At 37.0% G+C, this 15,815-nt stretch overlaps 3 protein-coding genes across 5 annotated transcripts; all 3 read right to left on the bottom strand.

Annotated features, from left to right (window-relative positions):
• Positions 1–108: 108 nt before the first annotated feature.
• Positions 109–2,373, bottom strand: LOC147760490 (uncharacterized). The gene is made up of 5 exons (XM_087019212.1): positions 2,223–2,373; positions 1,803–2,033; positions 1,462–1,577; positions 1,165–1,264; positions 109–769 (listed from the first exon to the last, which is right to left on the bottom strand). The coding sequence occupies exons 1-5, from the start codon at positions 2,224–2,226 to the stop codon at positions 585–587; spliced, it is 636 nt and encodes a 211-aa protein (XP_086875338.1). The 5' UTR covers positions 2,227–2,373; the 3' UTR covers positions 109–584.
• A 1,381-nt stretch (positions 2,374–3,754) lies between these two features.
• Positions 3,755–5,613, bottom strand: LOC147760489 (uncharacterized). Its single transcript, XM_087019211.1, has 5 exons — positions 5,492–5,613; positions 5,027–5,281; positions 4,676–4,815; positions 4,332–4,431; positions 3,755–4,066 (listed from the first exon to the last, which is right to left on the bottom strand). The coding sequence occupies exons 1-5, from the start codon at positions 5,493–5,495 to the stop codon at positions 3,882–3,884; spliced, it is 684 nt and encodes a 227-aa protein (XP_086875337.1). The 5' UTR covers positions 5,496–5,613; the 3' UTR covers positions 3,755–3,881.
• A 1,552-nt stretch (positions 5,614–7,165) lies between these two features.
• On the bottom strand, positions 7,166–14,397 carry LOC106159257 (uncharacterized). 3 transcript variants are annotated; one of them, XM_087019208.1, is made up of 6 exons: positions 14,073–14,397; positions 13,460–13,699; positions 8,664–8,918; positions 8,299–8,438; positions 7,943–8,042; positions 7,166–7,670 (listed from the first exon to the last, which is right to left on the bottom strand). In XM_087019208.1, exons 1-6 carry the CDS (start codon positions 14,074–14,076, stop codon positions 7,486–7,488), a joined length of 924 nt encoding a protein of 307 aa, XP_086875334.1. In that variant the 5' UTR covers positions 14,077–14,397; the 3' UTR covers positions 7,166–7,485. The 3 variants fall into 3 exon arrangements, with proteins under 3 accessions (XP_086875334.1, XP_086875335.1, XP_086875336.1); XM_087019209.1 differs by having other exon boundaries at positions 8,760–8,918; positions 14,073–14,394; XM_087019210.1 differs by lacking the exons at positions 7,166–7,670; positions 7,943–8,042; positions 8,299–8,438; positions 8,664–8,918 and adding exons at positions 10,331–11,399; positions 11,690–11,789; positions 12,494–12,624 and having other exon boundaries at positions 14,073–14,378.
• Between the last annotated feature and the right edge of the window lie 1,418 nt (positions 14,398–15,815).

Below are 15,815 nucleotides of genomic sequence, written 5' to 3'. Positions count from 1 at the left end.
ACAAGTATTTGTTTGTATTTCTAAATGTAGGTGATCTTTACAATCATGATTAACCATATGAAGTTCATTATTCATCATACTTAGAACAGGAGAGTTTTTTTTTTTTTACTTACTAAGTTTATTACTGTATTCAAAATTATGAAAGTTTACACAGGAATTGGTCAACAAAGAAATTTATTTATCCATATCATTGAAATACTATGCCCAAAACCACTGATGAAGTACCACATCTCTGTAGAACTGATAGAAAGATTAAAAGATTAAAAGAAATACAGTTTGGTAAGACAATACAACTACTAAAATCTAACAAACAATGATACTATTTTTAAAGAGTGAAGTATGTGCAGTAACAGAGAGTGATAAACAAAAGAAGAAAGAAGGGAGAAAGAAGAAAACGAAAAAAAAAGAGGAAAGAAGGAGGAAACGTCCAGTATCAAAACTATGGACATATCCAGTGAAATAATCCAGATTTTCAGTACGTACCATATCAGCTACTGCGCTACCAACGCATTCAATTGCAATATGTCAACAACATGCTCGGGCAATTCCAATATCTGAACAACAATTCCCGATGGTAAAGGCAGTTACGGAAACACCGATGGAAAGAGTGTCTTATAAATATTTTGAGCGAGGTACGTCAGGCGGTCTCCGGTGCTTGGGTCTGGTACCACATTGGAGTACGTGCGGAAGAAGGTTGGAAGCAAATCACGGACGAGGCCTTGGTAGAACAAAGTACTCCCGTTCACGAGTGGCGTGTTCACAGGTGGACCTGCAAAAGACAAGTGACATTAACATGTGACGTATATTACAGAGTATCGACAGCTGAGGCGTAGAAGTTGCAGCTAGAGATTCTGTTACACCATTATACAAATTTATTATTTCTCTAATGATTCTGATGATATTATTAAAAATAAAAATAATATTGATACATCCCCAAGCAGTGCATCTTTGAATTATGTTATATATATCCATACCACATTTTTTTTTTAATTTCGTCAATCGTGCTTGATCTCTTAAACCAAGTGAGTGTGTGAACGTAGCTGACTTAATTTTTTGGATCTGGGTCTTTTACCAGTATCCCGTACAAAAATAATAATAATAATAATAATAATAATAAAAATAAAAAAACGACCAAATGCACTATGCTAACTCCTTAAAACTCACTTGTGTTAAGAATGTCACACTGGTTGACGTTGCAGAAGTAGATGGGCGTAATGTCCACGGTGAACCGGTCGTTAAAGCTGCATATAAGACTTGTTATTGGCTGAAGTAAAAAATACCTACGATTGTTATTATTAACATAGACACCGCTGCTTTAGCAGTTATAGTCTGCAGTTACTTAAAAGATGGTAGCAAGATACAACATATGGGAACAACATATCAAATGGATAAACGTTTTCAGAAAAAAAAAAGTGAAAGAACACAAAAAGATAAATGGTAATAAATAAATAATGTTTTTACCGTGATCAAATTAGCGATGTCCGAGGTTATCCTCAAATTGCCCAGACTTGCAAAGCCAAGGCAGTCCGTCGCTTTTATGTTGCAATCTGCGTCCGTTGTGCATGAAGAACCTTCAACTAGATTTTTTAACGAAAATCAGAACATTATGAATGAACAAAAACTATTGACCATATTATTTTAAAACAAACGATCAAAATAATCCCGATAACTGAACTAAAACAGCACCAACTATAACAATACAGTTATAATAATAATAATAACAATTACACGAAAGTCGGGTATGTGCTTTGCAATGTTTTCCTTTATAGTAAGATATAACAAAATGAAGCAATAACAATTACTTCTCGAGCAGACGAAAGGAACCGCCACTCCTAATTGAGGAGAAAAGGGAATGGGAGACGACCCCGCTGGGCACAGGCAGCGGAATCCAGAGACGGTGAAGGCAAGGAAGAGCGGGTTAAAGGTGCAGACGGGACTCGTCAAGCTGCCGACACTAAGCGTTGTGCATTCCGTCGTCGTGTTTGTATTCTGATACGCGTTTGGTAGACTGCACTCGGCGAATAGAGTGTTGCCTGGAAAGTGCAGAACTTTAATCATTATTTAATGGTGAAAGTTTACAATATTTCCCATAACAAATTTAATGTAATCGAAAACTGTTGACAAAGACTAAGTCATATGAGTATATATATACATATATCAAACGCAATCATTCTAGATATCTAAAATCATTTTTGTTCAGCTTATTCTCTGTGATGACTCACCCATGTTGACTTTAAATTTCACAACGTTTTGAAACTAAAGACAGTAATAATAGTAAGTGTACAACTTGGAAAACTTGCTGGAATCCTTAATTTCTCCACGCGTCACCTAGATATCCCAGCAGTACAAATGACGGTATTGAGGGGAGATATCAGTCTTTATATCAATGTATTTTTACATTCTTCATTTTTTTAATCTTGATCGTTAATTTTAAGTCAGGCCAGACATCTTCCTGGTCGTAGGCTGCGTTTAAGAGATATTATCCAAATATTCAAAGACAGGAAATAAGTACCCTTACTTCAGAGATAAGAAAATATATGTTATTATCACTAGTAGGAGTCTTTACCGTTGTGATAACTGTGTATCAACTACAATTTACACGTGTTGCCCCCCCCCTTCCCCCCCCCCCCCCCCCCCCCCAGCGTCGTGCATTAGTATCCTGTAACGCCTGATGTATTTCGGTAAAATGATCCAAAATAACTGAGTCTACACGACGTGTGCCTGGGAAACCCTATACTTTGCATAGTGAAATTACAGGTTTCAATATCCATGATGTTTTATAGTGGTTTCATTGTTAAACGTTCTTGTAGGTTGTGTCGTATTACTGCAATATGACAAGAACACAAATAGTAGATCAAGGGCAAGAAAAAGATGTTTGCTTTATTGTTTTCTTATTCATTTTTACTCATTCCTTAATAATTTAGTTAGATGGGGTTTGTAATTCCATATTTTTTTTTTACATTACGTAAGGCGTCTGAGAGATGAATAAGAGGACACTCAGTCAAGAAGAGACGAAATTATATTAAATATCACAAAACGTAAATCAAGATGTGTATATCTATTCCGTACATGGAGTTGTTATTTTGCTAAATGTTTGGGCCGTACACATTCACTTTTAACATAAAGGGCAGAGTTGAAATACGCATGCACAGGTATAATGCTAAAAAAACTGTTTCAGGTTCATAGGGTCCACATTAAATAATGGAATGATGATGAAGACGGTCGGTTGAACTAAATTGTAATGATTATGATTTACAATTGTATGAAAATGCACATATAACGATGAAACGCATCATATCGAGTAAGATGTATTTCTTTTTTTTCCAGGTCTACCCAACTACCAGACTCGGTACCGAATGGTCCCGAATTCAACGGTAGATCAGACCACACTACCCGTTTTCAAGGTGTGAGTCAGTACGCACTACACAGTATCATACCCTGAACAAATTTTGAGTGGTGATGCAATGCTGTTCAACCCCGCTGAGAATCGTCACTATCACATCGCGTACTAGGCAAGAGTGGTGTCGAGTCTGATACTGTAAAATTCGTTCTGATACACACCTTGAAACCGGGTAGTGTGGTCTGATCTACCGGTGAATTCGGGACCATTCGGTGCCGAGTCTGGTAGTTGGGTAGACCTGGAAAAAAAAAAAGAAATACATCTTACTCGATATGATGCGTTTCATCGTTATATGTGCATTTTCATACAATTGTAAATCATAATCATTACAATTTAGTTCAACCGACCGTCTTCATCATCATTCCATTATTTAATGTGGACCCTATGAACCTGAAACAGCATTATAAACAGTATTTCAATGTTCAACAACGCGTACAGACAATCCCGATTTATGTGCAACAAATAGTGTTGATAAAGGCAGTTACGGAAACACCGATGGAAAGAGTGTCTTATAAATATTTTGAGCGAGGTACGTCAGGCGGTCTCCGGTGCTTGGGTCTGGTACCACATTGGAGTACGTGCGGAAGAAGGTTGGAAGCAAATCCCGGACGAGGCCTTGGTAGAACAAAGTACTCCCGTTCACGAGTGGCGTGTTCACAGGTGGACCTGCAAAAGACAAGTGACATCACCACGTGACGTTTTGAACAGAGTATCCACAGCTGAGTCGTACATTGTAATGCTAGGGATTCCTTTATGCAGATTATTTAACTGTTGACGCTTACTATGTGGAATATGACAATGATCGTATTTTTTAATTTTTTCTCAATCTTTAATACCAAGGGAGGGTATAAATCGTTTCTTTATCGTTTCAGTATGGATCTCATACCCGTGTATGAACACTAAGCGACCATGTTTACTCGTTGAAACTTACTTGTGTTAAGAACTGCGCATTCGTTAACATTGCAGTAGTAGATAGGCGTAATGTCCACGGTGAACCGGTCGTTAAAACTGCATATGAGACTTGTTATTGGCTGAAGTAAAGATACAAACGATGGTTATTATTACCGCTGCTTTAGCAATTATCCTCTGGGACTGCTTAAAAGATGGTAGCAGGATAGAATGTGGGAACCGCATACCAGATGGATAAACCTTTTCAGAATAAAAGTGAAGCACAAACGATAAATAATAGTATACACGTGCCATGGTATACACGTGATATATTATTTTTTTAATATATATATATATATATATATTGAAAAAATGAAATTATTTTACCGTGATAAAACTTGCGATGTCAGAGACTATCCCGAAGTTGAACTGCGGTGGGATATTCAAATTGCCAAGGCTTGCAACGCCAAGGCAGTCCGTCGCCCTAAGGTTGCAATCTGCGTCCGTAGTGCATGGAGAACCTTCAACTTGAATTTTTAAGGAAATCAAAACGTTATATTCCTTTTGAAATAAAATATCAAGATCATGGTAATAGCTGAACTAGAACAACACCAATTTTAACAATTCGGTTTTAATAGTAAAACGCACATGAAAGGCAAATGTGTGCTATGTAATCACTGTATGTTGTCCTTTTTCTAACAAGTTATAATAAAGTAAAACAATAATAATGATAATTACTTGTCACGCAAAAGGAAAGAAACGTCGCTTCCACTATTGAACTAGGGAAAATGGAGGTAGGAATGGTGAACGGAAAAGACCCCGGTGGGCACATACAACGGAATCCAGTGGCGGTGAAGGCAAGGAACAGCGGGTTAAATGTACAGATAGGAGGCACAACGTCATTGCCCAGTAACTGGTCTTGCATACACTCCATCTGAGTGCTTGCATTCTGGTATGCGTTTGGTAGAGTGCACTCGCTGAATACAGTATTGCCTGAAAAGTTAAGAAGTAAAATAGTTCGTAAATGGTGAAAGTTTCCAACATTTGCAATGGCAAAATAAATTAAACTGACCAAGGCAACGACTACGTCATATAGGTATGAACTAACCTCTCTCTCTGTAATGTATACGAATTTGATAAAACGCGTTCATTCTAGATATCTAAAACCATTTTAGTTTAGCTATGTCTCTGTGAGCGACTCACCCATGTTTGACTTTAAATTTCACAGCGTTTTGAAACTTAAGACAGTAATAACAGCAAGTGCACAACTTTCTGGAAAACCAGCTAGAATGCTTAATTTATTCACACGTCACCCAGGTATGGCAGCAGTGCAAATGACGAAATCGAGGGGAGACTGTAGTCTTTATTTGCATTATATTATATTATTTACATTCTTCATATTTTTTATCTGATTATGTCCAGCCAGTCATCTTTCTGGCCGTAGCCGTAGCCTGCGTTTAATAGATGTTATCCAAAATTATTCGAAGATATGGGATTAGCACCCTTAGTTCAGAGAAAAGAAAACAGTTATTTTCGCTTGCAGGAGTCATTATACCGTTGTGATAACTGTCTATCAACCACAAGTTATACGTGTACACCCGGCGGTGTCAGGCATTTTAATGTAAATTAAAATGTCCCATCAATGCCAGATATATTTCGGTAAATTGGTAAAAAATACTGAGTCTCCACGAAGTGTGAATAAAATGGTTCATATATTCATATTTCACAAAAATAAAAAGTTGGTCAGAGTTATTGATACTGCGTCAACTTTGGAAACTCGGGAGATTGAAATAATAATTGAGAATTGTATTAAAATATCGTTGACGGTCTCTATAGACCGATTATTGCTATTTAGATCCAAGACAATTGCACACCATCTCTGGAAAATTGAAATAATAATAGAGAATTATGATAATAGTTATAACGCTATTTCTAGATGGGCGTTATAGTTTCGAACGACTGGTCATGACTCTAAACGTACATTAGTATTGTTAACGGTCTCTATAGACTGATTATTGCTACTTAGATCAAGACAATTGCACACAACAGCTTTACGGAAGCACGAAAATAATTTAAAGGGATAACAACTTTTCACGTGGGATTCAAAATCCTATAATATATACATTGTTAACAACACCTAGAAATGTAATAAATCACATTTTACCACCAAAACAGCGGTGAATTTTGGAATTAGCCTGTTTTTACCTTCTTTATTTTTTGTGGTCATTCTTTATGGAGAAATATTTAAAAAATACACGTAGAACGTCACTCTCTAGGAAATTAGTAAGGATGTAATTAAAGGTTTTCATGATTTTCAGTCGAGTCCTACACATTTTTATAATTTCAGGGGTTCAGGACAGGCCTTCACACCAGGATACCCTATAATTTACATAGTAAAATTACTGGATTCAATATACTTGATGTTTTATAGGGGCGTCATTGTTGATCGTTCGATTTCATTGTTTACCTATTCATTTATTTACTCATTTATTAATAATTTAGTTAGATGGGGGTTTTAATTCAATATTTGTTATTTTACGTAAGGTGTCTACGCACTTAGGAGGACGCTCAGTCAAGAGGAGAAGAAATCTGAAATTATGTTTAATATTACAAAACATCCACGTAAATCCATGATGTATATATCTATTTCGCACATGCAGTCGCTATTTTGCTGAAAGTTTGGGTCGTATACATTCACTTTTATCATAACGGCCGAGTTGGAATACGCATACACAGGTATAATGCTAAACATCCGTTTCAGGTTCATAGTGTCTACATTAAATAATGGAGAGATGATGAAGATAGCGGTCGAACTACATTGCGATGGTTATGTTTTACAATTCTATGAAAATGCACATATAAAGATGAAACACACTATATCGAGTAAGATGTATTTCTTTTTTTTTTCTGTACATTAAGGTGCAATCCTGCAGTTCACATTTACCCAAGGCTGCTGAACGTGCAACATTAATCTAAACTTAAACGGCATACCAGAAGCATGCAGACGCACGGGTAAAATGATGCTTAACATATTGTTTGTTTCCCACTATATGACTCAGCTTGCATTTGCATACTCCGGATATTCAATATATAAAATATCAGCTATTTTCCAACAATGATAAAAGGCATTTAATGTTTAACAACACGCACAGGCAATCCCGATTTGTGTGCACAACAAATCGTGATGATAAAGGCAGTTACGGAAACACCGACGGAAAGAGTGTCTTATAAATATTTTGAGCGAGGTACGTCAGGCGGTCTCCGGTGCTTGGGTCTGGTACCACATTGGAGTACGTGCGGAAGAAGGTTGGAAGCAAATCACGGACGAGGCCTTGGTAGAACAAAGTACTCCCGTTCACGAGTGGCGTGTTCACGGGTGGACCTGCAAAAGACACGTGACACCAACACGTGACGTATTGAACAGGGTATTGACAGCTGAGTCGTAGATTGTACAGGTAGGGATTCCATTATGCGGATAAACTGTTGAAGCTTACTACGAGGAATGTGATAATAATTAAAAAAATTATATGAATACAACCATACCACACTTTAAATTTTTTGTCAATCTTTAATATCAAGGGAGTGTATAAACGTAGCTGACTTAATCGTTTGGATGTGGATCTCTTACAGGTCTCCAGAAAAAAAAAACCTTACTTGTGTTAAGAATGGCGCATTCGTCAACATTGCAGTAGTAGATAGGCGTGATGTCCACGGTGAACCGGTCGTTAAAACTGCATATGAGACTTGTTATTGGCTGCAATAAAAAGTTTTAAAAAGCAAAAGTTTGAAAAATACGAATGATGATTTTTATCATCGTAGGCAAATCCAAAAGACGCCGCTGCTTTGGCAGTTATCCTCTGCAATTGCTTACATGAGGGTACACTGTAGCAGGATAGGTTGTGGGAAGCAGGGTAACAAATGGATAAATGTTTTCAGTATAAAAGTAAAAGAACACAACAGATAAATAATAATAAATAAATAAATAAAAATATGAAAAAGAATGTGCTTACCGTGATAAAACGTGCTATGTCTGAGGTAATCCCGAAGTTGAACTGCGGTGGGATATCTGTATTGGCAAGGCTGGCAACGCCAAGGCAGTCCGTCGCCCTTAGGTTGCAATCTGTGTCCGTAGTGCATGGAGAGCCTTCAACTATATATATTTTTACGAAAATCAGAACATTATGTATAAACAACAAAAAACAACTATATTGATTTGAAATAAATTATCAAAATAATGATTATAACTGGACTAAAACAACACCAACATGACCATAATAATAATAATAACAATTACATGAAAGGCAATTATGTGTTTTGTTATCATTGAATGTTGTAACAAGGTATAATAAATCATAACAATAATAATGATAAATACTTGTGACGCATTCGGAAACAAACGTCGCATCCACTACTGGACTAGGAAAAACGGAGGTAGGAAGGGTAAACGGAAAAGACCCCGGTGGGCACATACAACGGAATCCAGTGGCGGTGAAGGCAAGGAACAGCGGGTTAAATGTACAGATGGGAGGCACAGCGTTACTGCCAAGTAACCCGTCTGGTATACACTCCATCTGCGTGCTTGCATTCTGGTATGCGTTTGGTACAGTGCACTCGCTGAATACAATATTGCCTGGAAAGTTAAGAAGTAAAATAGTTCGTTAATGGTGAACGTTTGCAACATTTGAAATGCCAAAATAAATAAAACTGACTATGGCGGCAACGACTATGTCATATAGGTGTGAAGTGAACTGAGTAAACTCTGGTACTTTTATGTATATGATTAAACACATTCGTTCTGGATATCTTAAACCATTTTTGTTCAGCTAATTCTTTGTGAGCGACTCACCCATGTTGACTTTGAATTCCACAACGTTTTGAGTCTTAATTAAGACAGTAGTAACAATAAGTACACAACTTGTTGAAAAACTTGTTAGAATCTTTAATTTATCCACACGCCAGCTAGGTACGACAGCAGTACAAATGACGATATGGAGGGGAGACATCGGTCCTTATATTATTTAATTTTTTTTAAATTTGTCACAGTTTTTCTTGATCGTTATAATAAAGTGCAGCCGGTCATCTTTCTCGCACTACCCTGCGTTTAAGAGATGTTATCCAAAATTATTCGAAGATACGGAGTTAGCACCCTTAGCTCAGTGAAAAGTAAATAGTTGTGTTTATCACTTTCAGGAATTATTACCGTCGTTCATCAACCACAGGATATACATGAACGCCCGGCACTGTCATGTATTAACATACCGAAAACGCATGTTTTACTTGGTAAAATGGTCGAAAATAACTGCACAAGGTGTGCATGTAATGGTTCTTTTTTTCATATCTAACACAAATCAAGAAGATGGTGACTGTTATTGCCACTGAGTCAGCTTTTTCTGTTGGAAATATGGTAAAATTGCAGTAATAATTGTGAATTATGATGATAGTGTTCATAGTATCTCAAAATGGGTGTTGATCAGAATCCGCATAATTCACTTTAAAAGATTAAAGGCTTTGAATATTGCAGATATATCTTTGTAAGTCTTATATTACTCCTTTTTTTGCAATTTCTTATCGTTCTCTTATCATTTTTTTTTTCTGGATGTGGTTTTTCTGTAGGAAAAAACATTTTTTGAAATGGAACGTCACTTCCTGATAACTAAGTTTGGTTGGTAACTTATGGCAGTTTTTGATGATTTTCAGTCGTGTTCGGCGCATTTTGATATTTCTGGCCACAGGTTCATGAGAAGATCTCGAGTTCTTACTGCGAAACCCTAGATTTTGCATTGTAAACATTCCGGTTTCAATATCCATGTTTTATAACAATGGTTTAACGTTCATATAAGCTGGGCCACATAAGTAAAATAGCACTAGTGTAAAGGTGTTATTTCATTGTTTATCTATTCATTCATTTATTCATTCATTCAATCATTTAGTTAGATGGAGTTTGTAATTCAATATTTACTTATTATTTACTATATTACTATATAGTCATTTACTACTTACTTAAGGCGGAGTTATGAGAAAGAGGACGCTTAATCAAAAAGATACAAAATATGAAATTTTATTAAATATTAAGAAACGATGAAACATACCTCGTAAATTAAGATGTATATATCTATTTCGAACATGGATATGTTATTTTCTGAATGTTTGGACCGTATACATTTACTCATCATAAACAGCAGAGAGATGAAATATGCGTGCACAGGTATAAAATGCTAAACAACTGTTTCAGGTTCGTAGTATTTGCCTAAAATAATGGAAAGATGACAAAGATGAACAGCCGAACTAAACTGTGGTTATTTTGTTTTACACTACTATGAAAATGCACATATATAACGATGAAAGGCTCCATATCAAACAATATGTACATTTTGTACATAGAGGTGCAAGCCGTGGTTCACATTAATTCAGACTTGCTGAAAAGTTGGGTCGTGCAACTTTATTCTCATCAAAACGGCATACAAGAAGCATGCATGTGTAGATGCGCGGGTATAATTATGCTTAAAAACTGTATTGGATCATGCTATGGATGTTTCCCCACTATATTTAGTACAACATGAATGTATTACAAGTCGTTATCATACTTTCAAAATATCACCAATTGCATGCCGTTTTTTTGTACAAAATCAACTTCTTTTGAGAGGACCAAACCTTAATTCGACAAATAATTGCCGTTTTTCTAAAACAGTTCCCTGTAAGCATGCATCTGGGTCATATGAAGCAGGAGAACAAACGAGTCATATTTGAAAGCAAGTTCAGAGGTATTCAGAATACCCTACAATGACTAAGCATTTGCATAGTCCGGAATTTAAATATATACATGTAAAATATCAGCTTTTTACCCAATTAAGATTTACCATTTAAAGTTCAACATACACAAATAAAAATCGATTTGTGCACAACAAATCTCGACGATAAAGATACAGTTAGGGAAACACCGATGGAAAGACTGTCTTATAAATATTTTGAGCGAGGTACGTCAGGCGGTTTCCGGCGCTCGGGTCTGGTACCACATTGGAGTACGTGCGGAAGATGGTTGGAAGCAAATCACGGACGAGGCCTTGGTAGAACAAAGTACTCCCGTTCACGAGTGGCGTGTTGACAGGTGGACCTGCAAAAGACACGTGACATAGACATGTGACTTATAAATATTGCGAAGATTATTGATACTTTGATACTAAGACTATAAGGTGATATCTTTGAATTATGTAATGCTTATATTGTTTGTTTTCCATACGGCATTTTTGTTTGCTTGTTTGTTGTTGTTGTTTTTAATCTTTTTTATATTGTCTGTAATTACAGTGATCGTCTGTTGATCTGAATGTAATCCCTGTGTCCATCAAAAAGAAAAATCAACGACAAAAAACTCACTAGGGACCATGTTAACCAGTTAAAACTCACTTGTGTTTAGAACGGTGCATGTGTTAGAGTTGCAGGAGTAGCTGGGCGTAATGTCCACGGTAAACCGGTCGTTGAAGCTGCATATAAAACTTGTTATTGGCTGCAATGAAAGTTTTAAAAAGCACGAGATTAGAATTATATGCAATGTTTATAACAAACACAGGTAAACCCAATACAAACTCATCCACATCGCCTTTTTTTTCTTAATATAATTACTGATTTAGCAGCATTTTTCCCTAGTCATCGTAAATCTGTAACTAAAATAGGCCTTGTTGTGGGCCTTAATAAATTTTAGCGAGCCATTCGAGGCTAGTTGACTTACCAAAACATATTACACTGTAGCCAAATATGAGTGTTTCAGAGAAAATCTGAAATCTTCCGTGACCCCTTTGAAAAATTAGCAAGGAAGACATTTCCCAGAAAATGAATTTATATCATTTTATATTAATTAATCAATTAATTAATTAATTAATTAATTAATTAATTAATTAATTAATGTATTTGAATTGTGTGTAAGAGACAGGTCCTGCTTAAAACGATAGAGCACGGTATCTTGTGGCCGACAGGACAAATTTCAGAGTTTAAAAATTTATATTTTTACAAGAAAATTCAGACAGACATTAATTTCACTTTGTGATCTTCGAGGCTGAAAAATTATTGTCCACAGGCGCAGTAAGACAAAGTGACCACCACTTACAAATTTAAAGAGAGAGGTGACTGAGCGACCAAAATAAACCAAGCGTTGTTCCCAGACTTCTGTGAAAGTAAATTGAAGTGGGAAATTTTGGATATGCGAATTCTTACCGTCAGCAAGTTTGCAATGTCCGAGGTAATCCGTCCCGAGAGCCCCGGGACGACAAAATCTGAGACAACGCCAAGGCAGTCCGTCGCTCTAAGGTTGCAATCTGCGTCCGTTGAGCATGGAGAGCCTTCAACTTGGAATGTAGATTTTAACTCATTTAAAACGTACAAACATTCGTCGTGCTTTAAAAATTAATATTTTACAATAAATACCAGGCCTACCTAACACCAGATTCGACACCGAATGATCCTGAATTCACCGGTATATCGGACCACAATACCCGTTTTCAAGGTATGTATCAGTACGCACTTCTCAGTTTCTAACGCGACACCGTTCTTGCCTAGTACGCGCTGTGATAGTGATGATTTTCAGCGGGTTTGCAAAGTAGTGTACCTCATCTCAAATTTTCTTCCGATAAAATTTTCTGAAACTGTGAAATGCGTACTGACGCACACCTTGAAAACGGGTAGTGTGGTCCGATCTATCGGTGAATTTAAGGATCATTAGGTGCCGAGCCTGGTAGTTGGGTAGGCCTGATAACATGAAAGTAACAACAATAACGACAAATATTATTATTATTATTATTATTATTATTATTATTATTATTATTGAATGGACGGTGTTACAGCGTGATTTAAATTATTTTGGTTTTCCACAGGTATTTCCTTACACACTATGGGACCGTTCATATGAAAAATCTATTTTCTAAAAATCTATTTTCTATTCGCGGTATCTTGTGATCACTCCAAGCGCAGCCAAGAATTAATTACAGCTTTGGAAGTAACTGGGTCGCGCTGCCAGTAATTACGCCGCGGGGTATTCAGGGCACAGACCGTGATCACAAGATACCGCGAATAGAAAATAGATTTTTAGAAAATAGATTTTTCATATGAACGGTCCCATAGTATAACTAATAAAAATTAAATGATAAAGATACTGTGTATGATAATTAAAGTGTTGACACTTACTATTGATGCAGACTGTCACAACCTCTGCAGGCGGTGCATTAGGTATAGCAAAGCTCGGATAAATGAATGGCCACGTCCCCGGCGGGCACAGGCAGCGGAATCCAGAGGCGGAGAAGAGCAGGAAGAGCGGGTTAAAGGTACAGACGAGACTCGTAGAGACGCTGCCAATTGTGCATTCCGGCGCCGCGGTTATGTTCTGGTAAGCGTTTGGTAGAGTACACTCACTGAATAGGGTATTGCCTGGAAAGTAGACAAGCCAATTAATAATTTGATAGGGGGGTTTTATGATATTTGCCATTCCTCTCCAACCCCGAAAAGTTCATTCATACGTAATTAATTATCATAAAATTGATTTTAGTCACGATATATTCCAGTACTCTTCTCAATTATTTACAGATTCACATGTTAATTTTATATTCAGTAAGTTAAATCCATAATGATTTTCACTTTGGCTTGGCATTGGTCCAAGCGGCCTTCACTGGACAAATATTAATCAACCTATGTTAGTGTGTGTGTAGTGTGTTTTCGTTACTTCTTTCTTATACTACGTGAGATGGAGAAAATATGAATTAATATTACATCACATGCAAAAGCTTCTCTACGAGCGACTCACCCATGGTATATTGGCAGAAAACTTCACAGCTGTTTGAAACGTTAGGAAATAACAATGCAGTACAAAACTGAAAACTTGCTGGAATCCTCAATTTATCCGCACTTGGCCTAGCTATAGAAGTGATGCAAATGAAGACATCGGTGGAGAGACATCGGAGACACCTTCATTATTCTAATTATCATAGGATGCATTCAAAGCAGCGGACTAATTATTCCACGGGTCAAATATGGCCGACCCACTTGAATACTTCCCCATGGCGAATATATTTAGTCTCTATTCGCGGGTTACACACCCTGAGCTTCAGAGCTAACTTGACACTAACCTTTTCACTGTAGCCTATTCTCCATCGTGTCAAGTAACCTCTGACGAAAATAGTTTGACCCAATTTATATAAGCCAATCGAATCCATGTTTCAAAATTTTTCACCAAAGTTTGGTGAAAACGCTGATTGGTTGATCGTCAATCGGCAATCCTCGGCTGATTCCGCAAGCTCCATACTAACAACATAGTTATTGTCGAGTGCGGAGACATCCGAGTAGTTCCGAGTGCATAACCGTACACAAAGAAAGCATGGAGTATATCGGAATTGAAACCAGAGCAGTTTGATGCCCTGCATCATTATCTACTGAGGGATGATGTATTTTGCGTGCTGCCCACAGGTTACGGCAAGTCCCTGATATTCAGCCTTATCTTTGATTGGTCCGGATTTGAACAAAGCGCGCTTTGACTCGTTCACGTTCATTGGCTAGATCGTTCAATGAGTCATTGAGTGCGGGCTTTAAATTTGATTGGCGGGCGGCGGGGGCAATCGAATGTGGTCAGAGGTTACTTGACACGATGGAGAATAGGCTACAGTGAAAAGGTTAGTGTCAAGTTAGCTCTGAAGCTCAGTGTGGGGTTACACGGCAAGGTATTTAGTCGGTCGACATATCTGGGGCGCGGAGTAGTTAGTCCACTGTTCGGAATACAGCCTTATATATTCATCATAATTGTGGTCAACCAGTCATGCTATCATTTAAGAGATGCTATCTAAAATTATTCGTAGACATTCAATTACAGTGCCCAGCTCGAGGGAAAGTAATAGCTATAATAAGCACTCGCAGGAGTCTTTACCGTTGTGATAACAGTCTATCAACCACAAGATATACATGAACGTCCGGCAGTGTCGTGCATTAATATCCCGTTACGCCTCGTACTTCGGTAAGCATGAATTCCATCTTCTGATGTGTGTAATTCACTCTTAATTTGTCATTTTACCATCTTAGTACATTGAATATTTTAGTTCCTCAACTATGAGGGGCATTGACATTACGTAATGCTCCATATATGAATAAATCAGCATCATCATTATTATTCCTAGTTAACCAGTCTAGATAATAGACAATTGGTATTACAAGATTCCTTATGATGATTAACCTATATATATTGAAAATCCAGCATCTGCGCGACTTGTAAAGGAGCATGTACTGTAGTGAACCACGAATAGTACCGATAGTCTTCCAAATATGCATATCTCATGTATGCAAATTCAGAAGACTATTTGTGGTTCACTACACATAAATGTGTACCTTGTATTATGGCTTAACATTCTATCAATTACAGTAAATAAATAGTTGTCGGTTAAATAGGTTTAAAAAAGATTAAGCTCCTTAATTTTTTTTTGGTAAAAAAGGGAGATATGTGTAGGGAACCACTAATAGTAATGATAGTCTTCTAAATTTGCATAAATGAGATATGCACATT

Source organism: Lingula anatina, chromosome 8, assembly GCF_051362555.1.
Source record: "Lingula anatina isolate TDL-2025a chromosome 8, LinAna3.0, whole genome shotgun sequence".
Taxonomy (NCBI): Eukaryota; Metazoa; Brachiopoda; class Lingulata; order Lingulida; family Lingulidae; genus Lingula; species Lingula anatina.
The sequence above is the reverse complement of the archived record's forward strand: the minus strand, read 5'-3'. Positions and strand labels throughout refer to the sequence as shown.